The following is a 22,877-nucleotide window of genomic DNA, read 5'->3' as shown; positions in this document are numbered from 1 at the left end:
GAATGGATACGTGTATATGTATGGGTGAGTCCCTTTGCTGTTCACCTGAAACTATCATAATATTGTCTGTTAATTGGCTATAACCCCAACAAAATGAAAAACAAACAAGCAAGCAAGCAAACAAACAAACCCTGGCCTAACCCCTAAGAGTCTCTCGATCTGCATCTCTTGCCACCCAGCTCTGATCCCATGCAGAAATACCTGGCCTCAGTATGTTATGATCCTTTGGCCTGACCCTCTACAGAAAACCACCCTCTGTCCTCTAAAGGAACAGCCATGCTTAATCTGCCCAAGAAAACAATGCCTTCACATCCTCCCCTCTCACTCCACAATGTCTCCAACCCTCATATTTTTCTACGAACCTGTCTTACCAGATAATAGGGTCATTCTTCAGACCTCAGACAAGAAAAAACAACCCGACCCTGTAGAGAAACCTCTACAGGTGGAGAAACCTCCACCTCCACCCCTGTCCTGATACATTAAAGAGAATTCTCAATAGCAGCGCTGTCCAAAAGAAGTACAATTCTAGTCACATGTGTAATTTTAAATTTTCACGTGGCTGCATTAAAAAGAGAGAAAAACAGGTGACGTTAATTTAAATGATATATTTTATACTTTACCCACTATAATTGAGTACAGTTGACACTTTAACAACAAGGTGGGAGGGGCACTGACAACTCCGAGCAGTGAAAATCGTGTATAACTTTATAGTCAGTCCTCTATATTTGGTTTCTCCACATCAGCAGTTTCACATCTGTAGACTCGCAAAGAGTCAGACAAGACTGAGTTACTAAGCACAGATTCGACCAACCTTGGATCATGTAGCAGTAATATGTATTGAAAAAAAAGTTGCATACAAGTGAACCCACAAATTGAAATCCATTTTGTTCAAGGACCAATAGTATTTCATTTCAATATGTAATCGATATAGTGGCTTCCCTGGTGGCCCAGTGGTAAAGAATCCACCTGACAATGCAGGAGACGTGGGTTCAATCCCTGATCCAGGATGATCCCACATGCTGCGGAGCAACTGAGCCCGAGCACCACAACTATTGAGCCTGTGCTCTAGAGCCCAGGAACCATAATTACTGAGCCCAAGTGCCCTAGAGCCTGTGCTTTGCAACAAGAGAAGCCACTGCAATGAGAAGCCCAAGCACCACAACTGGAGTTACTCCTGCTCTCCACAATGAGAGGAATGATCACACAGCAATGAAGATTGAGCCCAGTCAGTAATAAATAAAATTATTTTAATCAACTTAAAAGTTATTGCTGGGACTTCCTGGCAGTCCAGTGGTTAGAACTCCGCACTTCCACTCTAGGGGTCCTTCCCTCGTAGTTTCATTGGTAAAGAATGTGCCTGCACTGCAGGAGACCCAGGTTCGATCCCTGGGTCAGGATGATCCCCTGGCAAAGGAAATGGCAACCCACTCCAGTATCCTTTCCTGAAATATCCCATGGATAGAGGAGCCTTGTGGGCTATAGAACATTGGGTTGCAAAGAATCGGGCACGACTGGGCGACTAACTCTTTCTCCACTTTATGGGTCTCAGGTTTGCTCCCTGGTCAGGGAACTAATATCCCCCATGACACAGCTCACCCCCCCAAAAATATTATTGATACATTTATTTATACCAATTCAAAAAAAAAAGACTCAGTGTGTATTCTATACTTACAGTACATCTCAAGTTGGACTAGTCACATTTCAAGGGCTCAGTGTGTGGCTAGTAACTACCACATTGGACAGCATAGCTCTGTGGAGTCTATAGAATCCTGTAGCAGGCATTGCTGTAGGCTCTGAAACCTGTTCCTTTTCTTTCTAGGCTCACCCACTTTTCCCACCTCCCTTATAATTAGATACAGGCATGTGACAGAGCTCTGACCAATGGAATGTGGGCAGATTGACATACTACACTTTCATACCTCTTCCATAAAATTCTGTCATAGACTCTTCAACTCTCTCTTTCCCCATCTACTAGCTGAATAGTGAGGACTCCAAAGGCTCAGAGGAGAGCAGAGCTGCAAAATGGAAGTTGCCTGGGTCCATGAATGATCAGTAATAAATATTCCCAATGGATTTTGTATGAGTAAGAAATAAACATGCATCTGTGAAGCCTCTGAGATTCTAGGTTTTACAACAGCTAACATAATTTAGCACAATTAATAATATCTAGACTGAATCTGGACATGAACACCTAATCCTAAATTTGTATGAATACAGCTCTGAACCTTTACAGAAACACCTGTGCTGACCCTGAATTGGGCTACATAATCTCTTTTGGGGCTTCCCTGGTGGCTCAGCAGTAAAGAATCCACCTGGAATGCAGGAAACCAGGGTTCAATCCCTGGGTTGGGAAGATCCCCTGGAGGAGGACATGGCAACCCACTTCAGTATTCTTGCCTGGAGAATTCCATGGACAGAGTTGCCTGGTGGGCTACAGTCCATATCCTCACACAGAGTCAGAAACGACTGAAGTGACTAAGCAGCAGCAGCAGGGGAAGATCCCCTGGAGAATGAAATGGCAAGCCACTCCAGTATTCTTCCCTGGGAAATCCCATGGACAGAGGAGCCTGGTGGGCTATAGTCCATGGGGCTGCGAGAGTTGGACATAACTTTGCAACTAAACAACCACAACCACCTCTTTATAGGAACCTGTTATAATGCAGTCTACGGAGCCTCATCCTGAATTTGTATGGGAATGCATAGCCTGGAGTTCCCTAGAAACAACTGGCTATTTCCTGTATGGAAACCCCTGCCTAGTTCCGTAGAGGAACACCACTACAGAAACTATAGGAATCCCTGTCCAGGAACATTTGCTTGACCCAGTACAAGAACACCAGAAATAACCTGACCTTTTCTATGAATCCCTATCCTCACATCTCACATAAAAGGAATGCCACTCCTCAGGAAGCATGGAACCTCTGCACTCATCCTGTAAAAGAATCCCAGCCAGATAAAGGAAACCGAAGACTGACACTGTACAGCAGGGATCCACAAACCGTGACCTTCAGGCCAAAGCCAGACTGCAACCTGTTTTTACACTTTTAAAGAGACAAAAAGAACATAAAGGAGAGAAAAGGAGGGGAAGGGATGGAGAAAAGAAAGAAAGGGAAGCAAAAGAAAGGAAAAGGAAGGAAGAGGGGGAAGGAGAACAGGAAGGAAGACAATGCCACAGTGGCCATATGTGACCTGCAAAGCGTAAAATATTTGTTATCAGCCCCTTTACAGAAAAAGTTTGCCAACGTCAGCTCTAGAGAAATCTCTCTTCTGACTATTCAGAAAAATATGGGCCTTGGCTTTTTCATGACTCCCTACTCTTTTACCCTGCATCACAGTCTCAAAATGCTCCTCAGGGTGTATCACTGTCTACATGCTTTCTTTGGTCTATGCAGAGGTTTAAAGGTCTTAAAGCTGTAACCCTCTTCCACTGGGACAAAAGACATGGTCAGGTAGGAAAAGACTGTAAGGGACGAGAAGGCTCGAACAGGGGTTTGCAAGACGGTCAGAGGACCCAGCTACCGGGCAATGGGGCTGTCAATCTGTTTGTTAGTAAGCGATGTTGAACCCCAGACTGCTTATCTCTCCCACCCCAGCCTACAGCCCAGTAGGAAATGGTGAAGAATGAGACAGGGAGATTAGGAGGACAAACTGGCTTACTGTGGGGCTGACATTTAGACATGTGATGTGAGGTAGCTGGGGATGGGGTGCACAGGGGCAACCTCCCCTACGTGCTAGGCACACACTTTCTATTACACCATGGGAGTAGAAGTGACACTGTGGAGGGCCACCGCCCAAATAAAAACTCCCCTCCTGAGGTCCATTCTGTCTCTGGGCACTATCATTATCACAATTTTCCAGATGAGGAAACTGAAGCACAGAGATGTTCAGTAACTTGCCCAAGGTCACATGGTTAAGTCACGTAACCTTAGTTTCCTCATCTGCAAAGCAGCCTCCAGGAACGACCTCATAGTATTTTGTCTTACGACAATGCCTGTCACATAATACTTGCTATTATCACAATTATTTGCCCCTACCAAGACTCCTTCTGCTCCACCAGTTTCGCGGCAGAATATTAGTATCTAACATTTGGTGAATGTTTCTTGTGCACTACCTTAGTGAACATGAACTCAGAAAATCCTCACATTTATCATCATCACCACTCCCATTTTGGCCGCCACCAGCCTTGTCCAGATTCCAACGCTTTCCAGGCACTACCACCAGCCCGCCCGGGCTACGTCATTACGGCGCGTCGCGCGGGAAGCCACGGGGAGGTGAGAAAGCGCCCCTTCCTAACGCCCTTGTTTGCTTGCTTCCACTCTTGAGTCATCGCACGGTAGGGTGGCGCGGGTCTGGAGGGGCCCTAAGGTAAGTGGACAGGGAATAAGGGACGGCGGCCATGGCCGATAGGACGACAGCGGGGGTGGTTGGGAGAGGGTCGGGCTTGAGCCCCGGCGCTTGGTCGAGCCGCCTGTAGGCGCCTCACGCAGGCGCAGTACGGCCAGCGTCGAGCGCAGAGAAGTGGAGTAGCCGATAGTGAGTCCACGGGAGGTGTGGCCCGCTGTGGGGGCGCGGCGGTGCGGCACGGTCCCCTGTGTGGGCGGAATCGGGGCGGTCTATGGAGAGACTCGGCCCAATGTAAAAGAGGGGATCACGCACCTGCGGTCGTCAGGAATTTGGAGGCTCCAGACAAGGGCGGAGTTTGAGAAAGGGGCTGCACCCGGTGAGTGGCGCGGAAGGGATTGGTCGGTGCCAATGGCGGGGCGAGAAGGAGGAGGGGCCAGCGGAAGGCGGCTCGAACTGACTGAAGGAGCTTGGTGAAGCGCTAGGGGTTGGACTTGGGTAGGGGGTGGGGCCTGTTGGAGGGAAAGAGGCAGTCCCCTGAGGAGCTGGGCTTGTCAAAACGTTAGGGTCAGGATCTAGCCAAATGGAAGGTGCTGGGCTGGCCCGATAAGGGGTGGAGTTAAGTGGATCGTTAAGGGTGGAGTCGGGGCCGGGGCCGGGGCTGGGTCTGGCTGAGTGAAAGGGTGGCTGATGATCTTGGGAGATTGGCTGGAAGGGGCAGGTTTGCGAAGGGGTGGGGTCTGCGCGAGGCTTTGGGGAATGAAAGGGTTGATAGAGCGGAAGGGGCGGAGAGAACGGACTGAGCTTGGGGGTTAATTGCTCTGTTAAAGGGCAAGACTTTGAAAGGAGAAAGAATAGTGTTAAAGGGATGGAGCCTAGTGGAATGGGCGGGACCAGGTAGGATGGACACCCGGTTGGAGGGAGAGAGCCTTGAGAGGTGGAGTTTAAAAGGCGGTCGGGAAGAGCCAGCATAAGGGAAGGAGACTAGCCTAGGGGGCGGGGTCTGGGAAGGGGCTGGTATGTGGGGTCTTCAGGGCGTTCGGGCTCCTTCACCGTCACCTCCACCCCACCCCCCAGGACCGCGTCAGGGGTGAAGTCTCCCCAGCCATGACCTCCACCGGTCAGGATTCCACCACACCCAAGGAGCGAAGGAGTAGGCACAATCCCCCCTCCCCCACCCATGACTCCAGCATCACCTCGGTGAGGCCCCCCAACCTGCCTTGATGAGGGGGAGGGGGAGCAGCGGGCTGTGCATTGGACTCTGACCCTTCTCTCTGTTTGGCAGAAGCGAGGTATTAAAAAGGGTGCCATGCTCCGCTCCAGCCCCAGTCTAGCGGAGGTAAAGAAGAAAGGCAGAATGAAGAAGCTTAGCCAAACAGCCGAGCAAGACCTCATCATGGGGCTGCAAGGGCTGGTGAGAGGCTCCTGGGACAATCAAAACCCTAAGGTTCTCCATCCTGGACAGTGTGGGATGTTCCCTCTGATTCAGGCCCTCAATGCATCAGTCTCTCCCATTTTTTTCCTCGCAGAATCTGAACCTGGAGGCCAGGACACTGTCTGGCACTGGTTTGGTGTTCGATGAACAGCTAAATGAATTCCACTGCCTCTGGGATGACAGGTGAGGCTGGCTCCTCCAGGCCACACCCAGTGCACAAATATATGCACTTAGAGCCCATTAGCAAGAATGAACCCTTTCTTACTCTAGCCTAGAGACTGGAAGCAAGTGATTTAGGGAGATGGGGATCAGGCTCGAATGGGTTCTTTTCATTTAGCCAACGAACATTTATTGAGTGCCTACTGTGTGCCAGACATGATACGAATGTGTCAGACAAGACAGACAGGGAGCTGACAAGTAGGAGAACAGGTCGCTAAATAGCCGTCAGCAACGTGAGGTATTTGGTGAAGGAGGACTTAAGACCAGGGCTTTCAAGAGTGTTTACTAGAGGACCTTAGATTAGTAACCAGGGTTCTCAGGAGGCTTCCTTGAAGAAGGGACCTTTGTGCTGAAATGGAAGAATTACACTTCCCATTCAGTCACATGTTGCAATCCATCAGCAAATTCTTTTGGCTGTTTGAAATGGATTCAGAATCTGACCTCTCCTTGCCATCTCCACTGCCACCACCATTATGACTCACCTAGACTTGCAGAGACCTCCTTGCTTCCACCCTCGCCCCTATTGCCTGTTCTCCATACAACAGCCTAAAAGAATACATACAATGATGTTCTCTCTCTTAAAGTCTTTCAAGGACAGACTGTTTCCCTGAAGGTAAAGTTTAAATTCTTCATCCTGGCCTTCAGCGTTCCATGTGACCTGGTTCCATATCACCTCCATGACCTCTTCAGCCAATCCTACCCCTCATTTGCTTCACTTCACTTCATGCACACTGATCCCCTTGCTGTTCTTCCAACATGCCTGGCATTCTCTCATCTCAGCCTCCTCTCCCAGTTAACATTCAGATCTCAAGGAGACCCTTGGAGAGGGCTTTGCCTGGCCACTCCCCTTTCCCCACACCTGAGATATTCCTAACCGATGCCATTGTTTTGTCCATTATTATTCTTATGTGGAGAATGAAATGGCAATCCACTCCAGTATTCTTGCCTGGGAAATCCCATGGACAGAGGAGCCTGGTGGGCTACCGTCTATGGAGTCGCAGAGTCGGACATGACTTAGTGACTACAACTTGCTTAAGTGTTTACCAGTTTAATTTCTATTGCCCGTCTTCCAGTGGAAGACTCTGGATGGCAAAAAGCTTCATTACCAAATACATATCTATCTCCTGAGGCACTAGGGACAGGCAGTAGACAAAACAAACAAAACTCCTGCCTTTGTGGAGATTCCATTGTAGAGGAGAAAGTGAAGTCGCTCAGTCGTGACTGACTCTTTGCGACCCCATGGACTATAGCCTACCAGGCTTCTCTGTTCATGGGATTTTCCAGGCAAGAATACTAGAGTGCGTTGCCATTTCCTTTTCCAGGAGATCTTCCTGACCCAGGGATTGAAACTGGGTCTCTCGCATTGTAGGCAGACGCTTTACCGTCTGAGCCACCAGGGAGGGAGACACAGTAAACAAACAAAAAACAAGGGATAAAGTGTGTTAGAAGGAGAAGTGCTATGGAGAAATGCTGAAGCAGGAGGGAGAGTAGCAGAAAGTGCAGTGGAGGAGACTCTTCTGTTTTAAATATGATGATCAGGTAAGGCCTCACTATCTGAGCAGAGATCTGAAGGAGGTAAGGGAGTGAACTAGAGAGACATTTGGGAGAAGGTTGTCCTGGGCAGGAAGGAAAGCAAGTGGAAACGCACTTGGTTTGATTAAGGAATAGGGAGGAGCCCAGTGTAGAAGCGAGCAGTAGGAGATGGGGGTCAGAGAGGTGATGGGAGCAGGTGGTCACAGGACTTCTGGGGCATGGGGAGGACTTTAGCTTTTACCCTGAACGAGATGGGAGCCAGGAGAAGGTTTTGAGTAGAGGAAGGATGTGACCTGATTTGAGTTTTAACCAATGTCGAGGCTGCTGTGCGGAGAAAGGACTGCGGGGGGAGCAAAGGCAGAAGCCAGGAGGAGGCCAGCTGAGTTCAATAACCCAGGCCAGAGGTTATGGTAGCAGCAGTGGAGGTGATAGGAGAGGGTCAGGCTCTGGATATGTTGTGAGAACAGAGCCACCAGGTGCCGGAGGTGACTCCAAAGTTTCACGTGTCAGCAGCCGTGGAAGGCAGATGGGGCAGATGTGGTGCTCACCAGTGTCATATATCTGTATCTCTGTTAACCCAGCTTCCCGGAACGCCCAGAGCGGCTCCATGCCATCAAGGAGCAACTGATCCAGGAGGGCCTCCTGGACCGCTGCGTGTCCTTTCAGGTGAGTCCCCCAGCCAACATCCTGGGCGGAAGGCAGTGTCTGAGGGAGGGACCCAGGCACAGCCAGAGCCGAGCCTTAGCCCTTTGTCTCTCTCTTGTCTCCCCAGGCCCGATTCGCCGAAAAGGAGGAGCTGATGTTGGTTCACAGGTGAAGGTTTAGGAGCCTTGTCGGGGATAGGGAGGAGGCTGCCCCTGGGCCAGTGTTTTGAGAAGGAAAGTCACTGAGCCTCTCTGAATCTCAGTGTCATGCCTGTAACCTGGGAACTAGTAAACATAAGGAGGATGTGATATGTACTTAGAATGGTGCCTGGCATATCATCAGTCCCTGGTGAGCCCTTTTTGTTACTGTAATCTGATGTGTAAACAGACAATGGATATGTAGATGGAATGATCAGAGGGTTCCCCCAGTGGGGCTGAAGGAACCCGGAATAAGAGGCCCGTTGTGGTATGTCTCAAGGAAAGTTAGCTTGTCAGAGGGAGTATCGGAGCTGAGAAGAGAAAAAGAATGAGTCCAGTGAAGAAGGCTGAGGAGAGGAAGGTCCAGACAGCTGGGACAGTCTGGCCAAAGGCCTGGAGGTAGGATCTGGTATGGCCAGAGCAGAAGACAAAGGCTATTACTAGAAATGAGGCAGACTGGGGAAGGAGCACGGAAGGTGTCCTCTACCCCAGCTATCCCCCACATTGACAGGTGAGGAGGCCTGATTTGTCCAGTGGTTTGATGCATGGAGGACTCAGTTGGGGAGGGTATGGGGCCCCAGTTCAGGGCCAGGGAGGGAGGCGGACCCCTGAATCCCATCCCCCATCTATGTACCCAGCCTAGAATATATTGATCTGATGGAAACGACCCAGTACATGAACGAGGGGGAGCTCCACGTCCTAGCAGATACCTATGACTCAGTTTATCTGCATCCGGTATGGATGGGAACTATGAGGGCAGAGGGTGGTGGCCATCCTGGGATTCCCCATTCCCACATCCACACCACCCTGGAGGGAGTAGCTAAGTGGACAGAGCCACTCTCTCCCCTCTCTCCCTCATTCCCCTCTCTGACTCCCTGCTGTCTTCTCCAGAACTCATACACCTGTGCCTGCCTGGCCTCAGGCTCTGTCCTCAGGCTGGTGGATGCAGTCCTGGAGGCTGAGATCCGGAATGGCATGGCCATCATCAGGTAGGGCCCACTGGCATTTGGCTTTTTACATTAAAAAAAAATTCCTTTCTCAAATGTGAAAGGTAGTGATATGGATAGTATATTTACATGGTTCAAGAATCAAATGTTAAAAAAGTTGGCAGTCAGCTACAAGTGAAAGTCCTCCCTACCCCTCACCCCATCTCTAGACCCCTGCTTCCTCTTCTGGAGGTAATCACTGTAACCAATGACTCATGTGTCCTCCTGGAAACAGTCTGTGCCTATTTGTGGGATAAATACCATATTTTATTGATTCTAAGATGTATATTATTTCATATTTGTAACATCTTGAAATTCAGATGCATCTTAGAAACAGTAATGCCTCAGAATTCCTTTGCATCATTTCCTGCTTTGTTGTTGGCATGTGAAAAAATCACAGTCCATCTTATCAGCCTTGGCACCCCAGAAGTGATGAAATGCAGAAGATATAGCTTTTTTTCTCCCTCCTCTTTGGTTTTAGTTGCTTGATTGTGCCCAACTCTTGTGACCCCATTCCCTGTAGCCCGCCAGACTCCTCTGTCCATGGGATTCTCTAGGCAAGAATACTAGAGTGGGTTGCCATTCCCTTCTCCAGGGGATCTTCCTGATCCAGGAATCAAACCCGGGTCTCCTGCATTGCAGGCAGATTCTTTACCGACTGAGCTACAAGGGAAGCCCCCCTCCCCTTTATTAGCCACAAATTATGGTAGCATTCAGCACACTCCCTGTACCATGCGTTTTTCACTTTTATATCTTGGAAAGCTTTTCTCTTTAATGGTGTATAGGCTAGACCTATGTAGAACACCATTATACAAACACGCAGTATGTTAACCAGCCCCTACCATTGGGCATTTTAGTTCTCTCCAATCAATTGCTGCTTCCAAAAAATGCTGCAGCAAATATCATCCAATTATAAACATGTTATTTCACCCTTTTTGTTACATAGGTTGCGGACTAAGTTCCCAGGAGCAGAAGGACTTGCTATGAGGGTGTATGCACTGATCATTTTAATAAGCATTTTCAAATTTCCCTCAGAGAGAGAAGAGTAGACTAGGGGTGAGGGTCTGAGGGCCCCAAGTACTCAGTTCCTGGCAGCTGCACAGGCATCAGCACTGAGGGTGTTGGTGGTCCAGGAGTAGAGAGCAGGAAGAGTCCATCTCTGCCGAGGAGAACCCCACCACCAGCAATCTCTGGCCTTCCCTGCCCTGCCCAGGCCTCCTGGACACCATGCCCAGCACAGTCTCATGGATGGATATTGCATGTTCAACCACGTGGCCGTGGCTGCCCGTTATGCTCAACAGAAGCATGATATTCAGAGGTCAGCAGCAAACAGCAGGGCGGGTGTAATGAGGGTGATATGAGGTGGGGTGTCCTGGTCTGGGCACTTGTTCCTTGATCTTCTTACATAGTGCCCCCCTTCTCTCCCACTCACAGGGTCCTTATCGTGGATTGGGATGTGCACCATGGTCAGGGAATACAGTTCGCCTTTGACCAAGATCCTAGGTATGCCATGATGTTAGAGTACTACCCCAAATGCTAGACTCCCAGACACCCCCTACCTTTACAGGCGCAGCCAGAAGGGGCCCCAGAGGGAAGGGAAGGCATTCATGTTCGTTGGTTGGACCTGTCCTGGGAACAGGCTCAATGCTGCCCTCTGCATGTCTGCTGTCTCTCTCAGAATTTCACTCTGAGGCAGGGGCTATTGGGGTCCCCATTTTACAGATCAGGGAACTGAGGCTTACAGGTTAAGAGGTCATACAGAGAAGTTGAAGAGACAAAATTTGAGCCCACAGGTATTTGGAGAGCTCATTTACCAAGTTACCCAGGAGCTGAAGTGAACCTCAAAATACTATTTTGTTTTCCAATTATTTGTTAAAAAATTAAAGGGAGTTAATTCCCTGGTCACCTAGTGGTTAGGATTCTGGGCTTTCACTGCCACAGCTGGGGTTCAATCCCTGGTCAGGGAACTGAGATCCCACAAGCTGTATGGCACAGCCAAAAAAAAGTAAATAATATCAAAATGTCTAAAGCAGTGACTCTCCTGTAATTCCCATCACCTCAAAAGTAACTGAATTTTTCCTGTAGATGTACAAATATTCATCATTATCATTACTATTATTAATATACTACCACTACATTTTCTTCGGCAACTTGCTTTTTTGTTTTTAACAGTATGGTGTGGGCACCTCTCCATGTTAGTACCTCTGAAAAGCATCTCATTCTTTGTAAGGCTCTACCATGTTCCATGGTATGGCTGTAACTTTGGTCATTTAATCCTAGGACATTTATAGTGCTTCCCAGTCTTTGCTATTACGAACAATTCTACAGTGAATAGTCTGGTAAATAAATAATTTTATGCTTCTCTGAGCACATCTGTAGGATGTTTTATCTGGGCTTTTATTGAATTGACTGCATAAATTCTACTTTCTTCCTTGTAAAAGGGCTCTTGCGCTCCTGTAGCACTTTATCTAATCTAGGTTGGTGGTTCTCCAGACATTGCTTTGTTTATTTTCCATCATTCAGTGTTGCCGACACATGTTCAGATATCAGTCTGATTTCATTCCTTTCCAATATATTTTCCTTTCTGGATGGTTTTAGGTTCTTCCTGGTGCCCTAAATTTTCACTTCACCACTGATTCTACTTACCAGTGGTAGACATTTTTACGTCAGAATATTCACACCTTTCTTAAATCCTCAGAAGTTTTCTGTTAGATTGTTGATGATTTCTTCTACTGTGTCCTCTCTGGTCTCTCTTGTTAGTCAGATGTTAGACTTCTGGGTTGATCCTCTGTATCTCTTATTTTTTATCTCATATCTTCTGTCTCTTTTTCCTTTTGCTCTGTGTCCTGGGAGATTTACTCAACTTCACCTTCTAATTCAACAGTCCTTCTGTTGAATTGTGTGTTTATGAATTCTTTTAATTTCCAAGAACACTTTCTTGCTCTCTGTGTCTATGCTCTAAGCTTTAGTTTACTTATTTTCTTTGTCTTCATAACAGTGTTTTAAGAACTATCCTCCTGATGGAGTTAAGAGACAGAGATAAGGAAGCTGGATGATTGAAGGTCATGGATAGATTTATTTTTCATTTATACATTCTTATTCATAAGGAAGAATATATTCATAGTTCTTCATACCTATACATATAGTCAGTCATATATCCACAGAAGAATACAGCTGTTGCCTCCAAGGCATTTATTAAAAAGAATGACTAATCATATTAAGGAAATCTTATTATCATGCCTAAGAAAATTAACAAGAATTCCATTAATAAACTAAAACTTAAAAGGAAAAAATAAATTTAGTGAGTTTGTCATTCAGTGACAGAATTGACTTTGAGTGCATTGACCTAGATTTGTGCTTGACTTCTCCAGAAGGGAAACTTCAAAACTGTCTTGGGTATCCTCCCAACATGTTCAGTATGGGAGAGGGCTCACTGGGGCCCTGGACCCTCAGACAACTTTCCAGGGATTTGTTGAAGTCGCTAATTGTCTGACGTCCTTTCTCCCACTCTGTTTTCCTGCGTTGATTCTTGTTTAAAATATCTTTACTATCTTTTGATAGGATTGTAGGGGAGTGAGGAGGTAAACCTGTGCTATTAATCTACCATTCTTTTACTGGAAGTTGATTGAACTTATTTTATTTATTTACTTATTTTTGGCCATGCATCAGCTTGTGGGATCTTAGTTCCCTGATCAGGGATGGAACCCAGACCCTTGGCAATGAAAGCACAGAGTCCTAACCACTGGGCCATTAGGGAATTCCCAGTTGAATTTATTTTATCTCCTTCTGTTTGTTTTATAAACTTGGACTTTCTTCAGATCTTTTCTTTATTCCTTTCTTTCCCTGATGATAATCTTTATGTTCTACTATATATTTATCTATCAGAGTCAAAAGTGAAACAATCACCCCCTCATCTGCTCAAAGACCAGAGTTTTCGCATGGACTTCATCCCCTAATTCCAAGATAGTTTTCTTCGATTTCAGAAATCCTTTTGTACCAGTTTGCATTTAATTTCACAACTACAGTATCAACATTTATTAAAATGTGACTGTTAAGTTTGCCTAGATTCATTGCTTACCACTATTTCTTGCCTTTTCCTAAAATAGAAAAAAAAAAATGCTGCCTTAAATCCTTTCTGGAACAAGGCAGGAAGTGAATGAACAGATGGATAGAAGGATGGATGAGAGATATTCATTTTGATTGCCTCAGTCAAAATCAAGCCCTCCTACTGGGCTTACTATCAGAACATATACCATTGTGACTTTTCAGTATCTGTTCTGTGTCAGTCTTCCTCACTGCTCTGAGTGCTCAGTTTCTCTAGAAAACAGAAGTGATAGAGGTGGCCTGTAAGGTATTGGAGAGAAGGAATTGCCCCCTCACTGGCCTCATGGAGCCCCAGCCAGCATCCTCACTCTAGCCCCACATAGCTCCTGAGTCTCCCCACTTCCTTCAGTGAAAATACTAAGCTCCCTAGCCTTGCCTGGCATTCTTTTCAGCCTTACCTGGCTCCCACTAAGAGCCACATGCCCCTATGGGCCTTCAGTGTCACAGTGTTCTGTGTTCACTACCGTGGTAACAGAGGCAGGTAGGTAAGCAGGCATGATCTAGAGTTCCCAATGGGATCAGGAGCCCTTAGGGGTGGAATAGACCTGATAGCTCCTGGGGTCTCAGAGGTAGAACTGTATGGGCACTGAAAGGGGCAGCAGTGTTTGCTGTGGGAGGAATTTCAGTAAGAGACCAAATGAATGAGTAAGTGAGGTAATGGATAAATGGAAGAATTAATGAATGGGAGGATGAATAATTTGGCAACTGAATGGAAGAATGAATATATGAATTTAAAAATTCATGGGGAAATTATTGAGAGAATGAATGAGTGGTTAAGTCAACTGTGGTAGCTGTGGGTTGGAGGTTTCTGGGGAATACTGACTGAACCCCCCACCTCTTTTTTTTTCTCTGCCTCCAGTGTCCTCTATTTCTCCATCCACCGCTATGAGCAAGGTCGGTTCTGGCCCCATCTTAAGGCCTCTAATTGGTCCACCACAGGTTTAGGCCAAGGCCAGGGATACACCATCAACGTGCCTTGGAACCAGGTCAGTGTCTGCATACCCTTCACCCCCAAAGTGAGACCCACTTCTGCCCTTCAGAGCAGATGGCAGCACGTCCCCATTATACCTCCCTGTCTGCAGGTGGGGATGCAAGATGCTGACTACATCGCCGCTTTCCTTCACGTCCTCCTGCCAGTTGCATTTGAGGTCCTGGGGCTCTGGGGTGTGCTGGGGCAGAGGTGATGTTGAAGGATGGGCCATGATAGCAGGTGGCCTCATGTGATTCCTCCCTCCTTCAGTTCCAGCCCCAGCTGGTCCTGGTAGCCGCTGGATTTGATGCCCTCCAAGGGGACCCCAAGGTAAGGCAGGTACTTGGGGATGGCGGGAGGGCAGAAGGAGGCCCTGTGGAGCCAGGCTGACCCTCCGTGTCCCCCCCAGGGTGAGATGGCCGCCACTCCAGCAGGGTTCGCCCAGCTCACCCATCTGCTCATGGGTCTGGCAGAAGGCAAGCTGATCCTCTCACTGGAGGTGAGTGACTCATTCCACTTCAGCCCTTGGATCCTGGAAGACAGAAGAACAACATTCAAATCTGGCAGAAGTTCCTGTCCCAGCATTTCCACTTACTAGCTGGACAACCTCACCTACGTCCCTCAACTTCCCTAGGCCTCTGCTTCCCTTATGTCAGAGGTGTATCATAATAGTTGTAACCACCTCAGACTATTTGCTCAGCAAATGAAATCACCCTTCAAATGCCTTGGCATGCAGCCAGCACCACCCCAGTGTCATTCATACTCTTCTCTGATAACATCTGGCTCTTTCCTGCCCACCCTCACATGAATTCCTTCTCCCAGGGTGGCTATAATCTCCGCTCTCTGGCTGAAGGTGTCAGCGCCTCCCTCCACACCCTTCTGGGTGACCCTTGTCCTATGTTAGAGTCTCCTGGTGCCCCCTGCCCGAGGTAAGCCCAGGTGGAGGAGGGGAGAAGCAGGCCCCTCACTGCTCATTCAGGAGCTGGTTGGTCACATTTCTCCCTCACTTGACCTCCAGTGCCCAGGTGTCACTCTCCTGTGCTCTAGAAGCCCTGGAACCCTTCTGGGAGAGCCTTGTGAGATCAGGTAGGTGTCAGGGAGTATGTTGGGTCAGGGGTTGGGTAAGGAATGAGCTGTGGGAGGAGTTTCTCTTCAGACCCCACTCTGACCTTCCGGAAGCCACCTTGCTGGGGGGAGGGGAGAATCATGCCCTCTCTCTTACTGGGCCCTGATTTCAGGCCTCCCACCCCTTTTTAGGTTTGGGTAAACCTCGTTCCAGAGTATTACAGGGATCTAGGTTGGGGGCGGCATAAGGGAGTAGGGTGAATGTGGCCTCCCCTTGCAGTTGAGAGCCTGGAAGAAAAGGACACTGTGGAGAAGGATGATGTGGAAGAGAAGGAGGAAGAGAAACTGCCACAGTCCTCTGAGCTCTCCATTCCGATATGGCCGGTGCTACAGGCTCGCACGGGGTTGGTCTATGACCAGCGGATGATGGAGCACTACAACTTGTGGGATAAGTAAGCAGTCAGAGAACCAGGCTAAGTGGGAAGTGGGGAGGGACCCCCGCTTTCAGTAGTAAGCCCTGCCTCTGTTCCCTCACTCCTAGCTACCACCCTGAGATGCCCCAGCGCATCCACTGTATCATGCATCACCTGGACGAACTGGGCCTTGCCAAGCGCTGCCACTCCCTGCCCGCAAGGCCTGCTACAGATGCTGAGCTGCTCACCTGCCACAGGTCAGACCCATGTGGCCAGGGTAGGATGGGCCTCAGAGCATGGAGCCTGGGCTTGCCTCTCTGATACATGGAGCTGTTACAAGACATGGGGTGGGGAAGGATGTGGAGGGGACAGAATTACCTGGCTGTCTTCTCAAGTGCCCCCTCTGTACCTCCAGTGCTGAGCACTTGGAACGTCTGCGGGCCACGGAGAAGATGAAGACCCGGGAGCTGCGCCGTGAGGGTGCCAACTATGACTCCATCTACATCTGCTCCAGCACTTTTGCCTGCGCACAGCTGGCTGCAGGCGCCGCCTGTCGCCTGGTGGAGGCAGTACTGGCAGGAGAGGTGCCTGTGCTTTGGGGAGGGGACCTTGGGCTCCTGGCAAGGAAGTCCTGGGAGGGGGGGGGCGGGCAAGAAAGAGGCAGCTCTGAGAGTTGGGCCAGGCCTGAGGAAAGGGGACTTGGAGAGCAGTCCGCAATGGAAGGGGACTACAGCCCCAGCTCGCCAGAGGCCTTACTCACAGGGAAGTGCACCCAGGGGGATGGGGCCTACAGGGCTGTGGGGAGGAGGCCTTAGCAGCTGGTGGAGTAGTAGGGGCACAAGAGACAGGGAAGGGGAGGGAAAGCGGTGAGGGTGGGTGGTCTAATCTTTGCTTCCTGCCCCTCCCCCAGGTTTTGAATGGCATTGCTGTAGTGCGACCTCCTGGCCACCATGCAGAGCCGGATGCAGCTTGTGGTTTCTGTTTTTTTAATTCTGTGGCTGTGGCTGCTCGCCATGCCCAGGCCATCAGTGGGCATGCACTGCGGTAAGGCTCCCTGCCCCCACTGCCCAGTGCTTACTCAGCAGGCCCTGTAATGCAGCCCCCAAAGTTACCCAGGACCACCCCAGGGTCCAGTTGCCCAGCACTTCCAGAAAAGGACCAAGGAGGATCTAGCTTCTGGGGCCTGACCCAAATGGGATCCCCAGATTGTGGCATGCAGGTGCTTATCAAACAGAATCCAAGGTCCCCTGCCCCAGAATTTCTGGCCCTTGATGACTATCCTAACAGAACCCAGGGGCTGGCTTCTGGTGCTTACTTCAAAAGGCCCATGGCACTTATCCACATGGGGCCTAGGATCTGGCCCTGAGCACCTGCTCTGGCCCACTGTGAAGCCCTTAGGACTCTGATAGGACCCACAAGCCTGCCACCCAGCGCTTTCCCCAGGGACTCAGGGTCCTGCCACCCGCAGTAAATGTCCCGGCACACAGACTCCAGGGATGTAGCCCCTGCCCTCCCCCAGGGAACCAGTGTTGCCAGGTAACTAAGGTGCTGTCCCCTCCTCAGGATCCTGATCGTGGACTGGGACATCCATCATGGTAATGGAACTCAGCACATATTTGAGGAGGACCCCAGGTGAGGGGCTGGGGCAGGGGCTGGAGTGTGGTCAGGGAGATGGGCAGGCCATGCCTCAGGGGCACCTTGCTAACCAGCTGTTGTCCCCCCTTCCCACCCTGTCCCCACAGTGTGCTGTACATTTCCCTGCACCGCTATGATCATGGTACCTTCTTTCCCATGGGGAATGAGGGTGCCTGTACCCGGATAGGTAAAGCTACAGGCACAGGATTCACTGTCAATGTGGCCTGGAATGGGCCCCGCATGGGTGATGCTGACTACCTGGCTGCCTGGCACCGTCTGGTGCTTCCCATTGCTTATGAGGTATGATTCGGGGTGCACGTGATGAGACTCTGTATGTGGTAGTGAGTGTGCATGTGTCTAACTTACAGGTGACTGATCCTGTGAGAGGGCCTGTGGGTGACAGTAGTGATGGCTTTGGGTGAGGGGATGTGACTGTGTGATGGCCTTTGGGTATGTCTGTGCAGTATCTGTCTGTGACTGCCCTCTGTGTGTAACTGTGAGGACTTCTGGGTGTGTGAGAGTAATCTTGCCTGCAATTATGGCTGGTTGTGAACATGTCCCATGTGTACACCATCACTAGTGCTGGTCTGTGTGTGATGGTGGCCCCATGTGACTGCCATCTTTATGGAACTGCACGGTGTTGAGGGGTTCGAGTATGTGTGAGACTCTACGGGTAGCTATTTGTCACTACCATTGCTCTGTGTGATGGCTGTGATATTGTGCACAGCTCTCTCTCTGACAGTCATCTCTCCAACTGTCTGCTATGGCCTATATATTAATATATATTTGCCTGACACTAAGTAGCTATAGGTAACTCTTCTCCATGTATAAACCATGTATGTCCGTGGCAAATCATGTATGCATGATTTACTCTGAGGGTTGATGAATGTGAGTGCCATTTTTGTGACCTCTGTGCAGACATGCATGCTCAGATGTGTATGTATGTCTGTGCACAGTGGCTGTGACTACCATCTGTGTTTGTGTAACTCTGAAATAGTATGTGTGTGACTGTGCAAGTGTCCATTTCCTGTGGGTGCAACAGCATGTATGACTGTTTTGCTTTTGGTGGTGACGTGTATAATTGTGTTGGTGCAGGAGTAGCTGTGGATTACTGTTCCCTCTGAGAAATTATGTGTGTGTGTGTATGTGTGACTAATACCATGAATAGTCCAGTCTGTATGAGACTGTTTGATTGTGTGTGGCTGTGTGTGACCGTCTTCTGTGTGTGGCACTTTTGTTGTAATCTTCTATGATGGAAGCATGTGTGTACCTCTCTTTAGCACTGTGTATAAAACCCTGTGTTGTGCACATGTGTCCCATGTTTGATCCAGGGAGGGGAGTGTTTGCCTCTTGGTCTCAGCCTTGGGTGTATATTGTGAGAACATAATCTCTCTGTTTCATGTCACTGTCTCTTGACATGAGTCTCCACAGCTTACAATTCTGCTTCATGTCCCCATCCATGCATTTCTCACATCTGCATCTCTCTATCTTGTGTCTCAAAATCTGTGTCTGATGTGTCCATGTCTCCAAGTCTCTCTTGTGTCTCCACGTCCTGCCCTCCCTATTTTCAGGGCTCTGGGCTTGTGTCTCCTGGGCTCCAGGTCCCATGTCTCAATCCCTCTGACTTGCATCACCCTGTTTTCATTTGTCCTTGTCTCCATGTCTCTGGGTCTCCCTGAGCTACTAAGTCCCCCTGCCCCCTCCTTCATGCTCAGTGTGTCTCTTCTCTCTCTGCCTCAGTTTAACCCAGAACTGGTGCTGGTCTCAGCTGGCTTCGACGCTGCTCGGGGGGATCCTCTGGGTGGCTGCCAGGTGTCGCCTGAGGGCTATGCCCACCTCACCCACCTGCTGATGGGCTTGGCCAATGGCCATATCATCCTAATCCTAGAGGTAACTCTCTTAGTCCCTCTTCCCATGGTCGGAGGATGGTCGGGAAGGCTTGGGTGTCCCCACCTGGGATTGTGGGCATACACTGTGCATTAATAACACCAGCATGAGCAGCTTTAATTGAGTACTCACTATGTGCAGGACACTTCCCTCAGTACTTAACATGCGTAACTAATGCATTTACTTAAAGCAGTCTTGGGAGGTAAGGTCTGCTGACCTTACCATTTTCCTCTCTCAAGATCAGGGAAGCTGAAATACAGAGAGCTGTAGTGACTAGCCAGAGATCACACATTTAATAATGGCAGAGGCAGGCTTGGACCCAAGAAGCCTGGCGCCAAAGTCTGTGCTTTTTACCTCTGCTTGAGCTGTATCCAACAAAATCCCAGGACAAAGGAAGTTCACTGACCTTTTGTAAATTACTCAGTGCCCCTGACCCTTGTACCTCAGTATCCTTGTCTGTAAGGTGTGGCTGGCTAATCGTGGAGGGGTGCCTGGAATGTCATAAGCCTTGTACAAGAGCTGTAGCTTATTGTTACACATTGTTCATATGTTAGTTTTACTCTCTCAGCAACCTTCTGTGCTGTTATTATTGCTCCTTTACAGATGAGGACAAAAAGTCACAGAAAGATTAATTGACTAGTAAGATGTCCCACCATGTGCTCAGGCCTGCTTGTGGCAGGGCGGAGTGGTGGACTCTCTGCTCAGGTAGCCCAGGTTTCAACCTCAGTGCTACTTCTTACCATCTGTTAGGATCTCCGACAAGTCATCTAATCACTCTGAGCCAAAGTTTCTTTATCAGGAAAAAGAGCAGAGACTGGGGTTCCTATAGAGTGTGAGAAACAGGGGATCCCTTGCCAGATCAGGACAGAGGTTCATGTAGAGAGAAAGATCAGTTGTTCCTATACCAGGGCAGGGCAGGGGCTTCTGGGTGGGTGGGGCCAGGGGTTCCCATTACTGTGGATGCAGGTTCCTGCACTAGTTCGGTCCATGTGACTGTGAGGATTCAGTGCTTAGAATAGGGTCTAGGACTTCCCTGGTGGTCCAGTGGTTAAGACTCTGTGCTTCCACTGCAGGGAAGGGGTTTGATCCCTGGTTAGGGAACTAAGATCCCACATGCTGCAAGGCTTGGCCAAAAAAACCTAGGGTCTAGCACATAGCAAGCACTTGATGAACATTAGTTCTTACTATTGTTGCCATCAGTGCTGTTGTGGTTGTGGTTAATATTATCTTACACATTACATCACAAGTTTATCACCCTCACAACCATCTCACACAGTAGGTGCTACTCATCTGACACATGTGGGTTCTACTTACTTGTCCCCAGTACCCACCCTCCAGACTTTCAGGGCCCCAAGGGGAGATTGGGAGGCAAGACATTGTGTCTCCTGAATTCCCTGAGGACTACCCCATCATACCTTTCCCTCCTCTTTTCCTTAACAAAGGGTGGCTATAACCTGACGTCCATCTCAGAGTCCATGGCTGCCTGCACTCGTTCCCTCCTTGGGGATCCACTGCCCCTGCTGACCCGGCTGCGGCCCCCACTATCTGGAGCCCAGGATTCTATCACTAAAACCATCCAAGTCCATCGAAGATACTGGCGCAGTTTGCGGGTCATGAGTGAGTGGGCACAGGGCATTGGGGGCAATGGGGGCTCAGGGGAGGGCAGGGATCAGAGGTGAGAGAAAAGATAGCACCCACATTCAAGAATCTCCCTCCCATGGTTCCAGAGCGCAAAAACATAGAGGGACTGTCCAGTTCTAAGTTGATCACCAAGAAGCCATCCCAACCAGCCAGTTCTGAGTTAGCCAATGTGACGACCACAGTGGAAGGGAACATCCTGGGGGCAGGCATGGGACAGGCCGCCTCAGAAGCATCTGTGAAAGAGTCCACTCCAGATCAGACTGAGTCAGCGACAGCTCCAGTAGAACTTACTCAGGGCCAGTCCTCAGACACAGCCACACAAGGAGCTGCACTGGACCAGACCATCTCAGAGGGGGCCACAGGAGGAGCTGAGCTGATCCAAAACCCACCAGCCTCATGCATCAACAACAGGATTCCTCCTGCCTTACCCGTGCAAGAAGCTGCAGCCCAGACATCCCCTAGTAAGCTGACGGCAAACCTCAGAATATTGGACCTAGATAGCACGACTCAGGTAAGGCCCACCACACCCAGGTAAGGGGAAGAAGGGATGAGGATCAGGCCTCCTAGATATATCTTTCCTCTCCATGTGTACAGGAGCCCTCAGAAGAGGAAGGACTACTAGGAGAGGCAGCTGGAGGTCAGGACACGAATGAGTCAGTGCCAGTGCAGGTCTTTGGAGATCATGCTGACACTGACCAGGTGAGCTCAGGGAGAGGCTAGAATGGTGGCTTCCTTCTCACACCCATTTGTGCCTCGACCTAGGAGTATGTGCTAAAAGAACATATAATGGGGAGATAGAGTCCCTAGCTTACTCAGTTTTACCCACCTCAGGTCATGTTTTATGCTGTGAGACCACTGCTTTGGTGTCCTCATTTGGCAGCAGTATGCCCCATACCTGAGACAGGGCTGAATGTGACCCAGCCTTGTCAGGACTGTGGAACACTCCAAGAGAACTGGGTGTGTCTGTCTTGCTATCAGGTATGCTGCTAAAGAAGAGTGTGGGGTGGAGGTTGACCCAGGAGCAAACCCTAGGTGGGTCTAATCTCTACCCAACACTCTTTCCCCAACCTCAGATCTATTGCGGCCGTTACATCAACGCTCATATGCTCCAACACCATGAAAGTTCGGGACACCCACTAGTACTCAGCTATGCCGACCTGTCTGCCTGGTGTTACCACTGTCAGGCCTATGTCCACCACAAGGTGGGCCCTGGGCAGACCCTCTAATGTGTGCATACTCATACTCCCTCCCCTACACACACACCTTTTGTGATTGGGTAAGGGACAATTGGAAACCCTTCTGCATGTGGGACAGGCCAAGAGACAGTGTGGTTGAGGGCTGGAATTGGGGCAGCCTCCTAGCTAAGGTAGAGGGGTGCTCACTTTACCTCCCCTCTCTTGCCTCCTCCTCAGGATCTCCTAGCAGTGAAGAACATCGTCCACCGGAACAAGTTTGGGGAAGACATACCCCATTCAGACTAAATCCCAGGATGTGCTCCTTTACCTTCAGAGTCCCAAGACAGACCAGCCTTAGTTCATCCCATCCTGAAGACCCTTTCCAACTCCCCCAGGGTGCTGATTTAAGTGTACGTACTTATATGAAGACTGTGGTCATCGATTGTGTATCTCTCCCTGCCTACTGCCTGCTCAAGGGACTCTATCTACTCTGCCCCAAAAGGAAAGGGGGGCACAGCTCAGTGACCCCAAAGGGGCCTGCTATAAACCTACTTTGGAGGGCAGAAGAATCAACTGAAGTATGGCAGGGTTGCATATGCAATAAAGTACAAACTCTTACAACACCTGGAGAAAG

The 22,877-nt window shown here is 49.3% G+C and overlaps 1 protein-coding gene across 14 annotated transcripts; it reads left to right on the top strand.

Moving 5' to 3' along the window:
- Window positions 1-4,235: 4,235 nt before the first annotated feature.
- HDAC6 (histone deacetylase 6) lies at window positions 4,236-22,866 on the top strand. 14 transcript variants are annotated; one of them, XR_006058327.2, is made up of 29 exons: window positions 4,236-4,268; window positions 5,416-5,538; window positions 5,624-5,785; window positions 5,868-5,956; window positions 8,107-8,191; window positions 8,298-8,338; window positions 9,006-9,102; window positions 9,259-9,356; window positions 10,567-10,671; window positions 10,788-10,856; window positions 14,317-14,443; window positions 14,540-14,605; window positions 14,698-14,757; window positions 14,837-14,926; window positions 15,250-15,356; window positions 15,446-15,513; window positions 15,773-15,944; window positions 16,034-16,162; window positions 16,321-16,489; window positions 16,816-16,949; window positions 17,469-17,537; window positions 17,648-17,840; window positions 19,281-19,430; window positions 20,870-21,044; window positions 21,155-21,579; window positions 21,663-21,767; window positions 21,900-22,046; window positions 22,142-22,344; window positions 22,481-22,866. XR_006058327.2 is itself a non-coding variant. In XM_042242043.2 (29 exons), exons 2-29 carry the CDS (start codon window positions 5,446-5,448, stop codon window positions 22,547-22,549), a joined length of 3,390 nt encoding a protein of 1,129 aa, XP_042097977.1. In that variant the 5' UTR covers window positions 4,236-4,268; window positions 5,416-5,445; the 3' UTR covers window positions 22,550-22,866. The 14 variants fall into 14 exon arrangements, 13 of the variants coding, with proteins under 13 accessions (XP_042097977.1, XP_027818613.1, XP_060264254.1 ...); XM_042242043.2 differs by having other exon boundaries at window positions 5,624-5,752; window positions 22,142-22,270; XM_027962812.3 differs by having other exon boundaries at window positions 22,142-22,270.
- Window positions 22,867-22,877: the final 11 nt, after the last annotated feature.

Source organism: Ovis aries, chromosome X (assembly GCF_016772045.2).
Source record: "Ovis aries strain OAR_USU_Benz2616 breed Rambouillet chromosome X, ARS-UI_Ramb_v3.0, whole genome shotgun sequence".
NCBI classification, from domain to species: domain Eukaryota; kingdom Metazoa; phylum Chordata; class Mammalia; order Artiodactyla; family Bovidae; genus Ovis; species Ovis aries.
The sequence above is the reverse complement of the archived record's forward strand: the minus strand, read 5'-3'. Positions and strand labels throughout refer to the sequence as shown.

What these genes read in the sequence shown, in the direction of transcription:
- HDAC6 (XM_027962812.3), top strand. Translation starts at nt 5,446, where the DNA reads ATGACCTCCACCGGTCAGGATTCCACCACACCCAAGGAGCGAAGGAGT. An exon ending in GAGCTGATGTTGGTTCACAG is followed by an intron (nt 8,339 to 9,005) that starts GTGAAGGTTTAG and finishes CTATGTACCCAG; the next exon opens with CCTAGAATATATTGATCTGA. An exon ending in TGTGTCTGTCTTGCTATCAG is followed by an intron (nt 22,047 to 22,141) that starts GTATGCTGCTAA and finishes CCCCAACCTCAG; the next exon opens with ATCTATTGCGGCCGTTACAT.